This window comes from Mya arenaria, chromosome 13, assembly GCF_026914265.1.
Source record: "Mya arenaria isolate MELC-2E11 chromosome 13, ASM2691426v1".
NCBI classification, from domain to species: Eukaryota; Metazoa; Mollusca; class Bivalvia; order Myida; family Myidae; genus Mya; species Mya arenaria.
The window spans coordinates 27,493,721-27,515,933 of NC_069134.1; the positions used below are offsets into that span (position 1 = coordinate 27,493,721).

The window sequence follows — 22,213 nt, forward strand, 5'->3', positions numbered from 1 at the left end:
TACATTAAATTGTAGTCATAAATAACCAATAAACAATGTATTGAACACATTTTCATTACCAATAGAGCTTAAGGAGTGAACACCATTTTTGTAAAAACAATTACCCAGAGTATGTGGAGCTGGTAAAAAAAAAATAGGACATTATTAAATATTTATATGTTTACATGTGGATCCGATCACAACTCAAATTAAATGCCATACACATATATATTGCCGGTCACAAAGTTGCACTTTTAACTTAAACACTATTCATCGTCTGCGAGCAAACTTGCTATCACGGGGTATAGCGGTTTTGGGATTTGCAATTAACTCCTGTACTGCCACAATAGCATGGTTAATGTTCGATTGAAGTTCACGTAAGTCTTTTATATGCAAGAGACGTAATATTTTGGCTGCCTCGTTAATTATATAATCTGAAAAGAGAGAGGAAGAGAATAACATCAATCACAATACAAATCAAACAGTTATCAAAGTTTTTATACCAATTTTGAGATTTTCTCTTTCTTTTTAATACCTCTCCAACCCATAAATGTTGAATTCTTTGAATAAATAAATCAATAACCAATAACTAAAAAAGAGTGAATGGAATACTTGGCCAGTCTGATGAACTATAATGCATTTAGGGGTTTAAGGGTTTTAAAACAAATTATTTTTTTTATGAAAAAAAAAATTCTTTTTTATAAAAAAATAAACAGAATATCAGATTATGAAAACAATTTACTCTGTAGTTCTGTAAATACTTTTCGACACCGAATATAACTTACCGCCAGTATCAAAACCAAGTTCTGTCTTGTCTATAGGAATAACCTCATTCTGAAAACAGTCATGATTATAAATTACTTGGAAGAATTGCTTGAAATGTCATAGTAAAGTAATTTGAAAAATGAGTTATATATATATTCAAGCGTAAATAGCGAATATTATGTAATGTTGGCTGATCCATGAATTTGTATAACTTCGAGTCACTTGTGAAAATTTTGTATCCTAAGAGACTGAAGATCAAATGGTATGCACCTTCATGTACGTAATGAGAAACGATAAAATTCATTAGATCAACTGACTGGCATGGTATTTCTTTTAGTATATAACTTTTATAAAACTAAAAATAATAATCATTTTCTATACAATAACATTTAATTTTGATGACAAACATTTTATTATTTCTTTCGCATTATATTGCTGATGTAGATTTTCACATGTGCACTAGGCTACAGTGTAATATGGAATCAGAAAACACAGTGTTTAAAACAGATTTTTCTCCAATGTCTATATTCATGATTGAATCATGTGATAATCTAGATGGAAATTATACAAACGTAAGCGCTGCAGGACATACTGTAACTCCCATCTGTTTTGGGTTTTTTCCGTAAAAAAGGGGCATCACTCCAATTTTATTAGATCCAGAGTTATTGCCCTTGATGTACATGTACATTTTAACTTTCAAAAAATGTGTATTAAGTTTAATTTGAATATGTAAAATGATTTTAGAGTCATAAGGTTAAAGTTTTTTGAACGCCAAGAATGCCAAAAAATAACCCTATAATTTTTTCTTCTTAAAAACAGACCACTTTCAGATGACTTAAAAATATCAGAGTATTTTGTCATGAATCTCACTCGAATCTAATAGCTGTATTTTTTTGTAATTTATGTATAATATGTAAAAAATGTTGTTAAGAAGGTTAATAATATGTATTGATTTTATTTTTATATCATTATGAAATAGCACTGAATAAACTTTCATGAGAATATTACTTACAGGATTAGCTGGCTTTTTCTTCTCTAAGATCTCCTTGGATAGTTTTTCTTTCACTAAAATACAGATAGCCTGCAAAGACACAATAAGTCAGAATAAGTACCGTGTATTTGATGACCATACCCCCAGGGGACACACAGGTAAACATTCTGTATGTAATGCAATTAGTTTGCCAGCTGATCTCATATAAATACAAGTAGCGTTATATTGAATGTCCTTTCGTCTGACAAAAAAAAACAAAACAATTCTTGCTTTTACCAGGAAAACTCTTGCTATTTTGGGGAAAGGACCCTACTCCAAATCTAAAATCACTGCATTTCCATGTCAAATTGCATACAGAACCCCTACAATTTGGTAAACTTTAGAAAAAATGACAACTTACAAATATAACAGAATGAACACCATGAATCTTACCTACAGTTGTTAACCACATCTTACCTACAGTTGTTAACCACATCTTACCTGTAGTTGTTAACCACATCTTACCTGTAGTTGTTAACCACATCTTACCTGTAGTTGTTAACCACATCTTACCTCAAGTTGTTAACCACACCTTACCTAAAGTTAATAACCACATCTTACCTATTGTTCTTAACCACATCTTACCTAAAGTTGATAACCACATTTCACCTTAAGTTGTAAACCATATCTGACCTGAAATTGTTAACCAGATATTACCTAAAGTTGTTAACCACATCTTCCCTATAGTTCTTAACCACATCTTACCTACTGTTCTTAACCACATCTTACCCAAAGTTGATAAACACATTTTAACCTTAAGTTGTTAACCACATCTGACCTTGAATTGTTAACCAGATATTACCTTAAGTTGTTCTAGGTGGTCTTGATAGGGTGGAATCTGAAGCATCATAGCAAGTGAAGTCACCCCGGCCTTGAAGTCGGGGTCATTGACTGAAACATTACCATTTATAGGCATTAATTGAACCCTATCCTGAACATGTATACCAAGATGTCACGAAATGATTTAAGATATTATTACTTTTACTCACATATTTTTTTTCAGCTGTAAGTATATAATTTAGAGTAATGTGTTTTTAATAATTATATTTAATTTCAAATATATAGTAAAAACCAGTCAGCTTGATATTGCTTGGCTTGATTTTCTTGCTGGTTCAAACTTGATGTTAAGGACGGAATTTCTTTTACTTTATGTTCATGCTTGACTCGATACTCATGAGGCTCAAAGTATTTAAGCCGTTTCCTGGGATATCGAGCCAACGGGTTTTCACTGCACAATTAATGTACGTATTGTTGAATTTGCCAGATGAAACACAAGCCCAACAAAGTTGGTTGTCTGGTAAGCGAAGTGGTTAGCACATTCGCTTCACATGCCAAGGAGAGTGACTTGTATAAGCTATCATGGCTTTCTTCACAATCATTGTAAAATATATAACGTCTAAACTACATGTAACAAAGTATCACACACCTGTCTTTGGAGACATCACAGACATTTCAAGGCATGGTCCTTTACACCAGTTATAGGGAAGACACCCTAGCTCTTATTGTGGGGGAAAAACGCGCTTTTTTCAGTTTGAGGGATAATTCTCAAAGTACTTTTTCAAACAATTTGAACTATTTAGTTTAACAAATGGTGTATATCAATTATGCTGTAAATATACATGTGTATCACTCTGACAGAAACATCATTAAATGAATGGTGAGAGTCTTATTATATAAATTTAAACAAGAGCTGTCACAGAGACGGCGAGCTCGACTATTCCGCAGCTTTTCAATGTCAGGATTGAAACGTTTTGGCGAAACATACATGGATCACTGTTAGATAAGATTTCAATGCAATACATGGTGTGCTGAGATATTAACATAAATGTGGTTCCATGCAAAATTTTTACGAGAACTTTTAAGTCTAATAATAAAGGGCCATTATTTGCAAAATACAGTTGGTGATTCAATTAAGTTGGGTGGTTTAATACCATTGTATAAAGTCTCAATGCAATACATCAAATAGTTGCTGAGATATTATCCTATTTGTGCTAACATGCAAGACCTAAACCAGAATTTCTAAGTCGCATAACAAAGGGGCAAAAATTATATATTATAAAAGATAGAGTTATCTTACTTGATTAAATAAGAAGGTTAAATAGATGGGAGCCTGTGTGTAAAGTTTCAATGCAATACATGATGTTTTCGCTGAGGTATGTACATGCAAAACCTTAACCAGAATTTTTATGTCTAATAAAAAAGGGGCCATTATTTTAATTTAATGCAAAGTGGAGTTATCTTACTTGGTTATTTAAGTAGATTGGATGGTTGAGTACCATTGTATAAAGTCTCAATGCAATCCATCAAGTAATTGCTGAGATATTAACCTATGTGTGCTTACATGCAAAACCTTAACCCAAATGTCTAAGTCAAATAATAAAGACCTTAACCCAAAATGTCTAAGTCAAATAATAAAGGCCCATAATGCAAATTATGTTCAAAAAAAGTGTTATCTGGGAATACATATCTAATGTATCAATGCAATACATGATATATTTGCTGAAAAATTGACTTAAATGTGGTTACATGCAAAACCTTAACCAAAATTTCTAAATCGAATAATAAAGAGTAATTATTTTGCATTAAACGCAAACTAGAGTTATCTAACTTGGTTAATTAAGTAGGTTGGATGGTTGAGTACCATTGTATAAAGTCTCAATGCAATACCTCAAGTAATTGCTGAGATATTAACCTATGTTTGCTTACATGCAAAACCTTAACCCAAATGTCTAAGTCAAATAATAAAGGCCCATAATGCAAATTATGTTCAAAAAAGTGTTATCTGGGAATACATATCTAATGTATCAATGCAATACATGATATATTTGCTGAAAAATTGACTTAAATGTGGTTACATGCAAAACCTTAACCAAAATTTCTAAATCGAATAATAAAGAGCAATTATTTTGCATTAAACGCAAACTAGAGTTATCTAACTTGGTTAATTAAGTAGGTTGGATGGTTGAGTACCATTGTATAAAGTCTCAATGCAATACCTCAAATAGTTGCTGAGATATTAACCTATGTGTGCTTACACGCAAAACCTTAACCAGAATTTCTAAGTCAAACAAGTTGCCAGAAATATTTGGACAATTGAATGAAATATGCATGGACTGAAATGACAGCTGATTTGTCATTGGATGCATATGAGGCAGGTCATCTACTGGTCATACCTAATCTTCATGTCAAGTTTGATGACCATAGGTCCGGGAATTGTTGAGTTATCACTCGGACAAGCTTTGGTCTTCCAACAGACCGACCGACATGTGCAAAGCAATTATATAACCCCTCTGCTTCGAAGGGGGGCATAATTAAACTAGATGTTCACTGAAAACTGATACTTCAACTCATGCATTTAGTGACATATAAATTTCTACTGTCTACTATATAAGACAAATATCAGAACAATACTCTTACTTTAAAACTTTACTGAAGAAAATATATCCTTGATGATCATCTATCTTAGTTTGAAACAAACATGGCACTTAGTGGATAGAGGAGCTTGAGGCAAATTTTCTCCAAAATTGCATAAGATGCACTTTACTTATGATAACTTAAGAAGGCAAATAAATGCCCAACTAAAATAGTAACATAAAAGAAAATCATTTCTATACAAACATTTATACATCAATCCCAATCATCTGTGCATGCATTAAAAAAATATGGACAATCAGAAAACCTTTTTTCAGCTTACAGTCACACTGACCTTGACCTTTGACCCACTGACCTCAAAATCAATAGGGTTCATCTGCTGGTCATGACCAATAAGCCTACCTAGTATGAGGTCCCTGGGTCAAAGCGTTCTCAAGTTATTGATCGGAAACCGTTTTTCATGTTAAGGTCACACTGACCTTGACCTTTGACCCACTGACCTCAAAATCAATAGGGTTCATCTGCTGGTCATGACCAATACACCTACCAAGTATGAGGTCCCTGGGTCAAAGCGTTCTCAAGTTATTGATCGGAAACCGTTTTTCATGTAAAGGTCACACTGACCTTGACCTTTGACCCACTGACCTCAAAATCAATAGGGTTCATCTGCTGGTCATGACCAATACGCCTACCTAGTATGAGGTCCCTGGGTCAAAGCGTTCTCAAGTTATTGATCGGAAACCGTTTTTCATGTTAAGGTCACACTGACCTTGACCTTTGACCCACTGACCTCAAAATCAATAGGGTTCATCTGCTGGTCATGACCAATAAGCCTACCTAGTATGAGGTCCCTGGGTCAAAGCGTTCTCAAGTTATTGATCGGAAACCGTTTTTCATGTTAAGGTCACACTGACCTTGACCTTTGACCCACTGACCTCAAAATCAATAGGGTTCATCTGCTGGTCATGACCAATACACCTACCAAGTATGAGGTCCCTGGGTCAAAGCGTTCTCAAGTTATTGATCGGAAACCGTTTTTCATGTAAAGGTCACACTGACCTTGACCTTTGACCCACTGACCTCAAAATCAATAGGGTTCATCTGCTGGTCATGACCAATAAGCCTACCTAGTATGAGGTCCCTGGGTCAAAGCGTTCTCAAGTTATTGATCGGAAACCGTTTTTCATGTTAAGGTCACACTGACCTTGACCTTTGACCCACTGACCTCAAAATCAATAGGGTTCATCTGCTGGTCATGACCAATACACCTACCAAGTATGAGGTCCCTGGGTCAAAGCGTTCTCAAGTTATTGATCGGAAACCGTTTTTCATGTAAAGGTCACACTGACCTTGACCTTTGACCCACTGACCTCAAAATCAATAGGGTTCATCTGCTGGTCATGACCAATAAGCCTACCTAGTATGAGGTCCCTGGGTCAAAGCGTTCTCAAGTTATTGATCGGAAACCGTTTTTCATGTTAAGGTCACACTGACCTTGACCTTTGACCCACTGACCTCAAAATCAATAGGGTTCATCTGCTGGTCATGACCAATACACCTACCAAGTATGAGGTCCCTGGGTCAAAGCGTTCTCAAGTTATTGATCGGAAACCGTTTTTCATGTAAAGGTCACACTGACCTTGACCTTTGACCCACTGACCTCAAAATCAATAGGGTTCATCTGCTGGTGATGACCAATACACATACCAAGTATGAGGTCCCTCGGTCAAAGCGTTCTCAAGTTATTGATCGGAAACCATTTGGTATTCCGACCGACCGACAGACAGACCGACCGACCGACATGTGCAAAACAATATACCCCACTTTTTTCAAAAGGGGGCATAATAATAAAGGCCTATTATTTGCATTATATTCAAATAATTGTTATCTAACTTCATTAATTTAGTATGTTAGATAGTTGGGAATACATATCTAAAGTTTCAATGCAATAACTGATGTATTTACTGAGATAATGACTTAAAGGCGCTTACATGCAAAACCTTAACCAAGGTGTGACGTCAACGCTGACGCCGCCGCCGACGCCAGGGTGAGTAGTATAGCTCTCCTTATTCTTCGAATAGTCAAGCTAAAAAAATTGAAATAAGTATTTTCAGAGGCTATTTTTGTAAAAAAACCAAATAGGGTCTGGCCCATAAACATTTGTTACCAAGTTTGGTTTTGACTGAATAATAACTGTTTTAGGATGACATGGACTCTTTTGCTGCACTCTATATTATTCTAATTACAGAGTATACCATGTGAAAATTGGCTAGCACATCTTTGTAATGCAAAAAGGCATTATTTTTCCACACATTTTTATATATGTGATTCCAATTGCTTTTAACTCTTTCCTACCATATTTTGACTTATATATATGTGTTTCTAAACAGACATTTTGGGAATGTGATTCCTGCATATATGGGGGGGGGCATACTTTTGGTGTTGGGAATTTGGCCAAACTTTGACCCAAAATTGTAAAGAAAAACATTATTCAGGAACAGGTTACATATTAATTCCCCAGCAAGGGGCCATAACTCACAGTCCAGACTGTCCAGAGGGTTAGAGGACTGACTGGTGGGTGGTGCTGCTGCACTAGAGGACTTCAAGGTGTTGGGTTTAATTGTCTTGTATTTTTCCACTGAAATATAAACATGTAAATAATGAGATTATGGGTGTGTAGGCCTATTTATACTCGCACTCGGGCCTTTCCCACTGGCGAGTACTCCGTTAAGATTGTTAGTCATTTTAGGTTTTTGGAGCATAGTGCACAGACAAAATGTAACCTGGTTAGAGCTACCCTGGTTCTTTAACGTGCACCAGTGTATAGCACTGTCACACAGGACCCCTATTTAACGTCCCCCCCGAAAGAGGATTAGTTTTTTTTAGTGATGCGACGGGGGATCGAACCTGCGACCCCTGGATTGATAGTCAAGTGTGTTACTTCAAGACCACAGATCCGCCACAATATTATAATCTTTGCATCAAATATTTATAGTCCACTTGGTTAATAAAGCTCTTTGGGCTTATTTTCATTGTTATATTGCCTTGCGACTTTAAATAATAATTACAGTTATACACCTTTTGCCAATGTGTAGCAATAACTCTCAGCTGGTCGGCTTTATTATAAATCTTTCACATTCATAAATAATAGTCAGCTTCATATAAATCTTTCACACTCGTAAAAAATGTAATATAATGTACATAATATTTTTTTTTTTAAATCTTTAAACAGATTAACTTTATAGTTGTTCTACATGAGGTCGTAATTTCATCAGTGCTCAAAATTGCACCGCATCGGTGAAGTGCTTAGGTGGCTTGCTCAAATTGGGGATTTTATACAACAGGGCATGTTGAATTCTTCTGATGCCAAGCACTAGTGTAAGAATTGGGGATTGTTCATCCAAAAGGCAAATTCCGATGACTATTTCAGCATAATGTAACATTTAACAACCTTGGCCGAGGGGTGATAGTGGAATAGTGGTATAGGTGTCTGCCTCTCAATCAAGAAATTGTGGGTTCGCTCCACACGAGGGCTTCTTTCTCATGGTCTTTCGAAAAAAACATCAGTACTGGTTTCTACCAAGGAAATAGACTTGAGCGCAATTTAGATCTACTTTCATTTGACTTCAAAATCCAGCTAATATAATTTAGTGTAAACTATCCTTGGACTTAAAAGGGGCTTCATGTATTTACATTTTACAATATATGACGTTGATTCATTTTAATTACGCATAAACCGACTAACAGGTGAAAATGTTCACGAACACAGTCATGGCTTTATTTTGTCCCCATACTTGGCATCAGACAACAGAAACATTAAACCTATGCAGACTCAGTATTAGTGCAAGGTATCGTCCATTTTAAAGAGACTCACACACAGATCTTTGTATGAATGCAATAAAAAAAATTAAACTTAGTTGAAATTTAGTTTTTTTTACTTACTTTTATGAACAAATATGAAACAGCAACTGGCAGAAACTCATTTGAACAGAATTCTGTGAATCCTGATATGAGCCTTAAATAAATTTGGTAATTCCAAGCCAAAAAAGGTTCATTTACAATACTTACACTTTTCAGCAAAAAAGAGCATTTTTTGTTACATTTTAATCTAATGAATAATAATAGAGCTTTACTTTCTTTTTTTTCTTCTTCAATGTCTCACCCTACAAAAAGTCAAGTCCTTTTAATAAATAGCTATAAACAGAATAAGAACCTTCATCTCCGAAATCCAGCCGTACAGCGTAACCTAGCAACCAGTCTACAACAGCAGCCTTCTCTGACACTTGATATGGACATCCCAGGTCTCGTGTATACTGAAAGAATAAGTACAACTGTACATATAGCAGAAATAGTCATTATAATTAAAGGCCTTTCAGCAATTTTTGTTTTGGGCAGATTCTTACTGGAAACATGGGTTTTTTTTGTCTTGGAACGAGCCAATTTATGCAAAAATGCATGTAAACCAGTCATATAAGACTGCTTACAAAAAATCAGATTGCAGATTTTCATATTTAAGTTAAAAAATTTATGTTTTATGCACTTGTTCTGAAACTGTTCATTACGTTTTTAGCCATAAAACATTAATATAAGAACGGATAAATCTGTGAGAGTGCAACTTAACGTGCATTATTGTTGCTGCATACATGCCATATTTCTGAGAGGCTTCCCAGGGGATTTTGGTCTGAATTTTAGGGGATTTTGATATTACACCAGGGGATTTTTAAGCGATGAAAATTTGGGCAATATCTGCATTTATAATATAAGAATAAATACAGAAATACACTCAAATTACAATAATTTTTGGACTTAGTCATCATGGTCCTTCATGGAATTTCACACTCATAATATTATTGCTGCTTTCCACTGTCAACCTTATGCAAGTTTTTTTTTTAAATTCCAGGGGATATGGATCCCCCGTTGGGGGACCAGGGGATTAGTCGAAATTCCGGGGGATTTTCCCCCCCGCCGGGGGATATGGCATGTATGTGGCTAATAGCAGAATAATTTTAAAGCCAGTCTATGTTCAAAGTTTGAGCCAGTCTATAATACTACTGTCTGCAAATGAACTTAAAAGCATTAAGGTTTAAAAGCATTGAAAGATACAGGGTTTTGTTTAATGCCCATATATATACCATTTCATCTTTTAATCTAGTGCAATATCTCTACAGTCAAACCTGTATTATTGAGTGGCCACATTTGGGAAAAGGTCAAAGTGGATGCTTAACATTCCTTATAGATTCCTACACTTTATCTGGAAAAATAATCTGACGCTTGCAAAAATACTGTTACCTTTTCATATGCCTTTAACCATTCTGGGGAAGCTGTGTTTCGTAGCCCAGCACGGTCCTCTATTTTGTAATGACGGATTTTCTGGTCTTCAAGCCAAACAACAAGATTGCGTAATTCATTTTCATCTGAAATGATATTCATGTCACTGGGAATACAAATTTAATGTTAAATATATATAGAGATCCAGGAAAAGACTGAAAGTGTTTATGACAATCAACTGATCAAACAATCGTAGAAGCCAACTTCTGGTACATACTATATGTTCTAATTCGACATTCAGCTAACACAGACTCAAGCCTTGAGCAATTTGAGCCAAGCAGAATTGTTTACCTTCAGTATAAAGCTACATGTACCTTTACACCCAGTTAGAGCAAACGAGGAATTCGAGCCAAGCGAGTTCGAGCCAACGGGGTATGACTTTATATATGTCATAGGCTTAGAAAAGTATACAGCCATCTAGCAATTGAGGTGCTCAAAAATTGAGTTAACTAGCTCACAAACTGTGATCTGTGCAAGACAGTACCATGTTCACCCCCACTGTTCTGGAATTTGTCTGCTGAGTTCCAAATCTGGACCATTTCAATATGTGAGCTTCTGGACTAACAACAATTCTTGGTCAATCGCATGCACTCAAGCACTAGCAACAGTCCTATGTTTGGCACCAAATTCCACAGGGTCAAAATTGATTTCAGAAAGTCCATGAATCATTTTCTAATGGTCACAGATGACAAGATTAATAAGTATTTTAGACAGAGTAATGCTTTGGTAAACGTGATTTTGAATGGTTTGACGTGAAAAGTTAAAAGGGACTAACACCATATAATACCATTGTAATAAAACAAAATATTGTTGTGTACACTTACGACACATATATGTATCTTTTGCAGTTTTATTATATTTTTCCAATGCGAAATTTATTGGGTATATCTGGTACATAAATCCCATAGTCCAAATAATTGTACATTGACAGATTTTTTTTACCATTTTTGATATGGCAAATCCTTCACGTACAAATTGTTTTGTATGAAAAGTGGGTAGTTATTCCGATAGGGACTCTGGGTTAAAGCATATTGCATCTATAAAATATCATAAAAACAAGAAATATTACCAGATAATGTTATTTTATATTAGTTCTGTACACAAAAATAAATATCCAACGAATAATTATGAATTTGACAGTTTTTTCTTCATTTCATTCTGTCAAAACATAACGATATATACACGAAGGGCACCTTCAAGGCTTCAGTTCATAATTTTAAAACAATCGGAACATTTCGGTCATGGCCGAGTTGTTACGATTGTATTTACGTGGACTATCTCGAAGCTTCCCTTGCAGAAATTATTTCAATGTATTTTCAAATCCTAACAATTCCTATGATCTCTTGTCAGAGGTGGCCAAGTTACTACGATTGGGTCGAGTTGTTCCGTTTGGCATAATTGTTGTCTGTGTCAGTCAACTTTCGTTTTATTGGAAAGGTAAATAATGTGTTTTAATGCATTAAATGCTTGTTTTGCGCAAAATAACTTTTCACTTACATTGTAAAATATGAATATGTAAACCTTTATTATCCATTTCAACCATAAAATACTTCACTTAATACAATTTCAATATTTTTCAAACACCCCTGGTTTTTGCACAAACCCGTTTAGATGTTAGGGAATGGAAGAACCCTGTATAACATGTCTATTACTTTAGACTAATAAATCCCAGTGAATTTAAAAAATAGCATTGGTATCTGTCTAGATCTGCGCTATTCACAGAACATTGACATGTTACACATACAGTGATACACACTATTATCTGGGAAAATAGTATGCGCTAATTTTAAACAGGTTACTCAGCTGAGATTTGATAATTCTAGGCTTGTTTTAAGGAAAATTCTGTATTTGCTGATTTTGGACCATCGGGTGTCTATTTCCTTTAACACCAACAGTATGGTTTTATTGTGGCAACAATGATGACAACACTAAGTCTATGACCGAAAAGGAGAACTGTTTAATTCAACAACTTTTGCTAATTGTAATTGTCATTACAGGGGTAGTTTCTGCATTACACTGTTTGGCATCCGGATCATTCTACGTCCGAAACACGGTTACAATATGAAAAAGGCTGTTCAAAAGACGGACATTTTAGCAAAACATATCACCTGAAAAATTGAAGTTATGAGGTTGGTGATATTTCAGGGCACATAACTTTCTCGAAAATAAGGCTGCCATATTGTAGAGAATCTTGAAAATTAAAAAGTACTTCGCATGCAATTTGTACCGGAAGTTCAACACCGGGCATGGGAGATAACTACCAGTATACCTTGCGGGCATTATGTCATGAATGTCAAATTAAATTTTAAGTTGAATCTGTGTATGTCGATGGAACATATGGTGTGATACCGTTAGATGCAATAATTGTATTGTCTTTTGCAGTCGAATTTAAACACTATTCGAGCAAATGGAGTAAAATTAAGGTATATATTATGTGATTGTTCGTACTCAGTTAATTTCGAACTCAAATTGAAGGTTTAATACAGGTACAAATAAAATTTACATACAATCCAATATGTCTATTTCTAAAATATTTTCCCTCTGAATCAATGTATTCATTGGCTTCTGAACAGATGTTTTTTGATATACTTCAATAAGTAAGCCAATTCCTTATGCACCAGTCAATTGTAACCATGCCCCCCCCCCCCCGGTCCGGGGGTATACCGGGGAAATGGGCCATGTTTTTACCTTCCAGGTGGCCCCGCAGTGCCGGGTGACTGCAGTGGTTTTGTCTTCACGCCAAATATAGCAGGAAATTGGCATTATCTAGGGTCCCTTGGGTGCGGGGGCATTTGGCGTGGGTTTTACCAGCAGATCGTTCCCGCATGGTAGAGATTTTGCCCGGGCTTGGCTGGACAGAAAGTCAAATTCCCGCTATTTCCCGGACCTGGGGGGCCGTGGTTACAAATGACTGGTGCTTTTATAGGAAGAGGGAATAGTCATGCTGAAATGCCGTCCAGGCCTCTTTTTAAATGATGTCTAGCCCGGACAAGGCCTTAAACCTTATGGTCTCACTGCTCTTGGCAGTATCAGGTCCGCAATCTGGGCTGTAATGCTCTGCCTGGGACCAATCCTTCTCTCAGGCTCCGCCAATCTGGGTCATATTGCCGTAGCCACAATAATGCGCGTATAGGGAAAGTTTTTTAATATTTGGATATTTATTGTGTTCCCTAAACACCACAAGTCAACTGATCAGTACCAATGTAAAATATATTATTCAACTATTACTCCACAATACTTAACACTTCACTGTAAATTAAAACACAAAAGTTACTCTTTAAAGGGTCTGTACACCAAATTGGCACCAATAAAAGTTTTTTTCTGTAACGAATCTCAGGCCAATTATTTGATAAAATGTTTTACTCTTTGATATCATAATTTTAAAAAAAATACCAAAATGTAAAAATAAAATCGAGTTGGACAACGGGTTCAAACCGGTGTTGCCAAAATTGTATTCCAGTGTCGTATCCATTGTGCTACAAAGGCTTACCTTCAACGGTTGGAACAATTAAGCTGTATACCTAACTTGGTAATATCACGTGAGAACATTGACTAGCCAATCACGCATAACGATTAAATCTACTAGGAAGACACACCTTTCACACAATCTTTTTCAATGGAAAAATACGAAAAAAACTGCGAAAAATAGAATAATTGTAAACTATGTGGTACTTCAGTTAGTAAGTTTCAATGTATTGTACACATCGATACTAAGTTTATGTCAGTTTTCGACAATTTTCTTCTTTTTTTCGCTATTCCCTCATATGGAGTACAGCCCCTTTAATAATTTTAGCCAATACCTTTTACTTATTAAACTTTAGTGTTTTATGAAACACAAAGTTTAGTTTAATTTAGATCGACTTCTGCCCATAAAGCATCGCAATTTTTAAACCATCTAGCAGGTGCCCGTTATCTTTCTGCTCAATATACTTAGCGCTGGGATCTCATTCTTGGCTAGGAAAACAACAAACTGTGGGTTATGGACACGTAGAGTCGCCAAATCAGAAATCGTCAAAGACTCTGAAGCGGCTGTTTATATGGACTAGTATTGCCGATGAGCCAATTGTCCATTTACCGGACCATGGCTTTAAACTCTCATTAAATGATGAATGAATTAAATTTTTCCCAGCAATTTGTATTTAACACTGATATATAATATGAATAGAAATAAGCTTGACTATAGGAAACTATGTTAATGATATAACAGTAATAATATTAACATCTATTACAAATTAGATATAAACAAACTACATCTGAATTTAACACTGAGGTAATAATGTGGGAACATATTACAGTAATTGTTTTCTTTTAAAGCATACAGATTATGCAAATGTTTTCTTTCCCTATTTCAGAAAGATGGTTCGTCACAGCAAGGTACAAATCCAAGTACTTGCATTGTACAGGGAATTTATGAAAGAAGCCAAAACAAGGCCTGGACTTGCAGATTACATTCGCAGTGAGTTTAAGAAGAATGCATCAATTCCTCGTTCAAACACTATTCAGATAGAACAAATATATCGCAGAGGGCATCGGCAATTGAAAACCTTACGAAGTACTGATGTGCAAAGTGTTGGTGTCTTCACAAGAACCAATGAGAAAATGAAGTGACATTGATTATAAGATTACAAATTTGTTTATTAAGACATAGATTTAAGCCAATATTTACTATGCTGTCGTATTCAAGTATGTCTCTTTTGAAGAACTTTCGAGTGGGGCTTACAATGGTAAGGTGCCTCACAACTTCAACACAAGTGTCGCAGACTGATGTATTTCAGAGAGTGATGAATACTTTCCCAAATGGTGTGCAAATGGCGTTCGCTTATGGTTCAGGGGTGTTTCAACAGCAGGGTGGTGATATGTCGAAGAATATGCTGGACTTCATTATGATTGTTGACAACCCACATCAATGGCATTCAGAAAATTTGGCGGTTAACAATAAACATTATTCATTTCTGAGGCATTTAGGTGCTAAAGGAATATGCAATATTCAAAACAACTTTGGAGCTGGCGTTTATTTCAATACCCTGGTTCCATTTGAAGAAAGAATGATTAAGTATGGTGTCATTGGCACAGAGAAGTTGATTTCGGATCTAGTCAATTGGGAAACTTTGTATGTAAGTGGAAGACTACACAAACCTGTCAAAATGGTTAAGAAACCTACTTCTTTTCAGCTAATCACCGCTCTAGATAGTAACCTTTGCAGCGCACTGCACACATCGTTATTGCTTTTGCCAGAGACATTTACTGAAGTTGAATTGTTCACGATGATTACTGGCCTTTCATACAGCGGGGATTTTCGTATGACCTTTGGCGAGGATAAGGGAAAAGTGCTGAAAATAGTGACTCCAAATATGGAACAATTTAAGCAGCTTTATCATCCAATCATAGAAAAGAACAACTACATTCATTATAACAAACATATAAGTAAATTTGTAAATTTGCATAATGAAGTAACGAGATTTGATAATCTGAATTCATTACCACGATGTGTGGTTCAGGGACTTCTGAAGCATCAACACAATCCAAATATGTATCCCGACACGGAGGAAGTGATACGGAAGCTTGCCAAGGACACAAACATAGCGGAATACGTAGCTAAAAGTGTAGCGGGGATCGTTAATAAGTCCAGTTGGAGCCAGAGTGTCAAAAGTGTGTTAACTGCTGGATTTACAAAAAGCATAAAATACAGTTACAGTAAAGTGAAGAAAATGGTCAGAGGCATGAGGAAAGTTGAAAAATGAAAATGTCATCATTTTTAGACTGGGCCTAAAAAAGTACATTTGGTTTTGGTAACTTGACCCAACCTACAAAAAAGGTGTTGACTCTACTGTTTTTATATTCAGTTTAAAAAAACAAAAACAAAACTAAAAAAATAATATTATTTTTTGGTGCTTTTCAATATATGTAGTTTAAAACCTTCAATGCTTTAAACAGAAGATTGCTTTAACACAATTTTCCAATGATGCAATAACATTTTTATATAAAGCCTTATAAAAAGATAAAAAGCCTAGCTTTTTTTGAAAAGGATGTAACCTTAACCAATCCATTTTTTAGGCCGTGGTCAAAATCAGCACTAGGTGGACTTCTGGACTTATATAGCAGGAGTTCTTTTAAAAGAAATAATGCCAGGCAATAGTGTCGGTTTGATGACGGTCATTCAATTGATAACTAAACTTTTCCTCAGTTATTATTCCTTTAATGATAATATATTGATTTTGAAATTTACTTTATATATATCTTTGCTTTGACACAACGAAGAAGATCATTGTGTAAATTTAACCTAACGTTTAGTTGAAAAAAATAAAATTATGAAAAGGTCTGTTTGTTTTGAAAATTCATCTTAAAGCATCACAAATTATCTTTTTACAGGAGGACATACAAGTTAACCAGTAAACATAAGATCTAGGTCTTAGTGTAAGCTTTTTATGCCCCCGAAGGTGGACATATTAAAATCGCACCGTCCGTCCGGCTCTATAACTTTCCCTTGTATGGACAGATTTTAAAATAACTTGTTCCACATACCAAGACGACGTGTGGCGTGCAAGACTCGTGTCCCTACCTCAAAGGTCAAGGTCACACTTAGTGTTTATTCACAATGGAGTGCTGCATATATATAAGGACATAGAGTATAGGTTGTCGTGTCCGGGCTGTAACTTTCTCTTGTATGAACAGATTTTAAAATAACTTGCCACATGTGTTCCACATACCAAGACGACGTGTCGTGTGCAAGACCCGTGTCCCTACCTCAAAGGTCAAGGTCACACTTAGTGTTAATTTACAATGGAGTGCTGCATATAAGGACATAGAGTATAGGTTGTCGTGTCTGGGCTGTAACTTCCCCTTGTATGGACAGATTTTAAAATAACTTGCTACATGTGTTCCACATACCAAGACGACGTGTCTCGTGCAAGACCCGTGTCCTTACCTCAAAGGTCAAGGTCACACTTAGTGTTTTTTCACAATGGAGTGCTGCATATAAGGACATAGAGTATAGGTTGTCGTGTCCGGGCTGTAACTTTCCCTTGTATGGACAGATTTTAAAATAACTTGCCACATGTGTTCCACATACCAAGACGACGTGTTGCGTGCAAGACCTGTGTCCCTACCTCAAAGGTCAAGGTCACACTTAGTGTTTATTCACAATGGAGTGCTGCATATAAGGACATAGAGTATAGGTTGTCTTGTCAGGGCTGTTACTTTCCCTTGTATGGACAGATTTTAAAATCACTTGCTACATGTGTTCCACATACCAAGACGACGTGTCGTGTGCAAGACCCATGTCCCTACCTCTCTAAGGTGAAAGATACACTAAATGTTTATTCACAAGGGAATTCTGAATATAAGGACATAACAGTGTAGGTTGTCAAGTATGGGTGGTATTTTTTTATGTTCAGAGGCAATTTAAAATAACTTGCCAGGAGCATGTATGTATTTGACACGTAAAGGCAAGATCAACTTTTCATGTACTGACCTTGTTCGTAGGTCAATGTCACATTCGGGGGCATTCGTCACATACTGTGACAGCTCTTGTTACTCATTTCTTGCTTGATTGTGATGAAAACCTTATCGTTTAAGAAATCACTTTATAGTCTGTTTCCTGGGTGGAAATGGCCATGTGTTGAGATAGAACCAAAAACCTCTAGGTCCCTTTAACCTCTTTAAAAACAATATGGTTTTAACAAGAAAGCTGCAGAGCCAGGGCTTTTTCTGCCCATTTTGGGAAAAAGACCCTGGACATTTTGGGAAATTTTGCGTCGTAAAAATGCTGAAATTGGGAAATTTTACAGTTAAAAGAAAAAGCTGTCTAGTCTTCTGCGAATTAGAAAATTATTTAAAACTAGTTTATTTTCCCTTTAAAAGACCGAAAATGGCTGAAATATCAAAATCCTTGGGGTGTAAATATCTAAATATTTATAATAATAATAAATCATGACAGATAATATTTCATACTGATCTCTGAATCATCTGAATGTGATGAAAATCAATGATTTCCAAGTTCAATTATCAAAAAAACTTTACATCACATAATTTATTAGGATGTTGGAAATGAACCAGTACAGGTAAAAATACTTTTTATAAAACAATAAAAAAATAAAATATTTTTTTTATTTTTTATTGGGATTTTTTTCGGAAGATTGGGAAAAATATCTTATATTTTGCTTTGGGAATGGGTACGATAGTCGGACGGTTGGGTACTATAGAAAAAGCCCTGAGAGCGAACACTAAAGCTCATCTGTTTTTATTGTTTTCATTGTAACTAGGAGCATAATTTTGACAATTAGGCCTAAAATAAAAAAATTCTTGTTTGGAGTAACGCGACCGACCCATAAAAATCGTTGCCGACTCAATTTTTTTTTGGCATTTTGATCCGCAATTTTTTTTTTCAACGCCTTTCCGCTACTATTTTCTGTTTCTGCTCTTTTCTTCTGTTTCGGTTCTTTTCGATTTGTAGACACACTCGTAGAGCTTCGGTTTTTATCGCTGATCGCAATGAGCGTTTCGAAAACATGGCTGACGGCAAGTTTGTCGAACGTGAACCGAACGAAATTACGTTTTGTGTGACAATAAATTACTTAAATAAAAAAATTAAAAACAACTTTGTAAGAAAATTCAATGTCGACTACACATGGTACGATGTATTTGATATTTTAATAGAGAATGATGAAACAATCCCGGAGAGCTACTACGACAACTTCGAAAACATGTCAAAAATAACGGTCTCGTCAAAGCCCTCAGAGACTGCAACAGAAAAATTTAACATAAGTTTAACATACTAGTTTTTAAATATTATTCATTGCAAATATTATTCATTGCAAATATACCTTCATGATTGTGACATAGCTTACACAAAATTCCGATAGAATTGATTTTATTTGGTAAAACATAATGAAACATTTTACAATGTAAAATCAAGTGAACTACAAGTACACAAAGCCATTGTATGATTGAAACCAATTTGTTTCACATTTTCGTTTGCTTAATATATCTTGAGTGTCATAAGTTTGTTTTGTTGAGTTCATCTCTGTGTCAGTCTTAAGTAGATTGAAATTCTTTGAAATTAAAAAAATAAATCAGAAGTTAAGATGTTTGTTGTTCAAAAGTTTATTACAATGCCTTGAATAACTAGTGTTATGTAGTGAATGTACTGTACACAAGATCCAGTTGTCGTTGGACAAAAAAAAAACCTACCTACCTACCCACCTTAAAAAATCTGGGTAGGGTTACTCCAAACAAGAATTTTTTTAAGGTTGGCCTTATTAAATCCAAAATACCCAGTTTCAAATGGAACTCACTATTAATGTGCATATTGTCTCTTGCAACATGACTGTGTACCAAATTAATTTGAATATCTTTAATGTTTATTTAGATAAAGCTGCACTCAGGGGCATATTTTGACAATTATTACATTCAAAATACCCAGTTAAAAAATGGAACTCACTATATACATGTGCAAATTGTTACTTGCAACATGAATGGTGTACCAAATTTATTTAAATATCTTTAATGTTTTTTAGATAAAGTGTTTTTTAGATAAAGCTGCACTCTCACAAATAATGAGTTTTGACCTTTTTAGCTTGACTATTCAAGGAATAAGGTGGGCTATACTACTCGCCCTGGCGTCGGGGGTCCGGTTAAAGTTTTAGGGCAAGTTGTGATTTTCACTTTATAAGTCCAATACCCTTCATTTAATAGACTTAATACTTCACACGGTTGTTCAGGGCCATCACATAATGAGGTTACATAACTCCATATTATCCTTAATACAGGTTATGGCCCCTGATTGACTTAGGTTAAAGTTTTAGGGCAGGTTTAAGTTTTAGGGCAAGTTGAGATTTTCACTTAGAAGTCCTATACACTTGATTCAATTGACTTAATACTTCACACAGTTGTTCAGGGCCATCGCATAATGAGGTTACATAACTCCATAATTTATTATCTTTTATACAAATTATGGCCCCTGATTGACTATGGAACTTAGGTTAAAGTTTTAGGGCAGATTGGGATATTTATTGATAAATTTTATACCCATTCAATTGTCTTAATATTTAACACAATTGTTCAGGACCACACCCAATGAGGTTACATAACTCCATATTATCCTAAATACAAGTTATGTTTTAGGGCACGTTAAAGTTTTAGGGCAAGTTGGGATTTTAATTAAAAAACTTCTATACCCTTCATTCAATACACTTAATACTTCGCTAAATTATTGATGACAAGGAACATAACTCCATTTTAACCCTAAATACAAATTATGGCCCTTGAATGATTTTTTTTATTTCTTCTTTTAATTTCTTTTGAAATGCACAGTTTTATATTCTTAACCACATTTTCATAAACTAGGGAAAACAAGTTATTTGAATGACTTGCGTTATTGTTCAGACGGGCTGGTTGGAGAGCAGCGTCAAAGTCACCTTATGTATTGAATAATTTTAGCTAGGTTTGACATTAAGAGACCAAACTTGGTATATATGAAGAGTTTATGGATTCCTTTTATGGGAATGCTTTTGAGGCCCCTAGGATCAAAGTCATTGTTACTATTAATAGAAAAAGGGTTGGTATTGAATAACTTAAGTAAGGGTCTACATATTGTGACCAGACTTGGTATATAGGAGGAGTTTATAGAGATCTTTCCTGAGATTGTGTATTGGGCCCCAAGTGTTATGGTCTAGGTCAAGGTCACTGTTGCTATAAATAGAAATATGGTTAGTACTGAATAACTCAAGTAAGGGTTGATATAGTGTGACCAAACTTGGTATTTAGGACAAGTTTATGCAGAGCTTTCATGGATTGCCTTTTGGTCCCCTTGGGTCAAGGTCACTGTTGCTAAAAATAAATTACAATTTCAATATGGTTGACATACTGTGACCAAACTTGATATGTAGGAAGAGTTTATGGAGGACTTCCATGGGATTGTGTTTAGGGCCCTTAGAATCAAGGTCACTGCATGTTACAAAAAATAGAAGAAAGCAGTTGATACTGAATCTCTTCTGCCAATCATTAAAAGCCTGGTTTGTCACTTTGCGATTCTTGTTCATTTTTTTTAATTTGAGTGTTTTATTGCTTTTGACAGGCACATATTACATCATTAATATTATTGTATTCACATCTAAGTCAAAGTGGCGTAGTCAAGCGCTGTCTTATGACAGCTCTTGTTCATTAAATTTTTGTCTCAGAATCAGGTCATTTTGTCTTCAGTGCCTTCAATTCTGTCAAATAAGATAACTCACAATAAAACGGACTCCAGTATCACAAAAATACTCGAGTCAAATCTCAATCTCAGACTCAACTCATTTACCACATAAAAGCATAATATGATTCAAAAGCTTGCATGCTTTTTTTTGAAAACATAATTATTTTTTTGGACAGTGTTAAAAAAATGTCAATTTTTCAAAGAAAAAAGTGTCAATTTTTCAAAGAAAAAATTTCTAGAGCAAAAGATATACTTAAGTAATTGTTAAAAATATTTAATTGAACTAAATAAAAAAATTTGGATGTTGAATATTTTTCTATAGGAATCTTGATCGGAGGTTATAATCAACATCTTCTATGATAGAATGTGCTCTTATAAGTTGTAAAAACATATATCAATTTTAATAACTTTTAATAACTTTGATGTTATATATGGTAAAATGAGTTGAAAAATAGGTTTGGCTGAAGTATTTTCATGATATTGGGGCCTGGGACGGTATTCATACAACTTAAAATTTTCAAAGCCAAATGAAAAGAAATGTATGA

At 35.1% G+C, this 22,213-nt stretch overlaps 2 protein-coding genes across 2 annotated transcripts; one reads left to right on the top strand and one right to left on the bottom strand.

The window, feature by feature from the left end:
• Positions 1-139: 139 nt before the first annotated feature.
• Positions 140-12,891, bottom strand: LOC128213582 (RNA transcription, translation and transport factor protein-like). Its single transcript, XM_052919453.1, has 8 exons — positions 12,583-12,891; positions 10,436-10,560; positions 9,360-9,459; positions 7,686-7,784; positions 2,577-2,665; positions 1,757-1,825; positions 765-813; positions 140-413 (listed from the first exon to the last, which is right to left on the bottom strand). The coding sequence occupies exons 1-8, from the start codon at positions 12,752-12,754 to the stop codon at positions 250-252; spliced, it is 867 nt and encodes a 288-aa protein (XP_052775413.1). The 5' UTR covers positions 12,755-12,891; the 3' UTR covers positions 140-249.
• A 2,206-nt stretch (positions 12,892-15,097) lies between these two features.
• On the top strand, positions 15,098-16,782 carry LOC128213581 (phosphatidate cytidylyltransferase, mitochondrial-like). The gene has a single exon (XM_052919452.1). It carries the CDS (start codon positions 15,142-15,144, stop codon positions 16,213-16,215), a length of 1,074 nt encoding a protein of 357 aa, XP_052775412.1. The 5' UTR covers positions 15,098-15,141; the 3' UTR covers positions 16,216-16,782.
• The last annotated feature ends 5,431 nt before the right edge of the window (positions 16,783-22,213 follow it).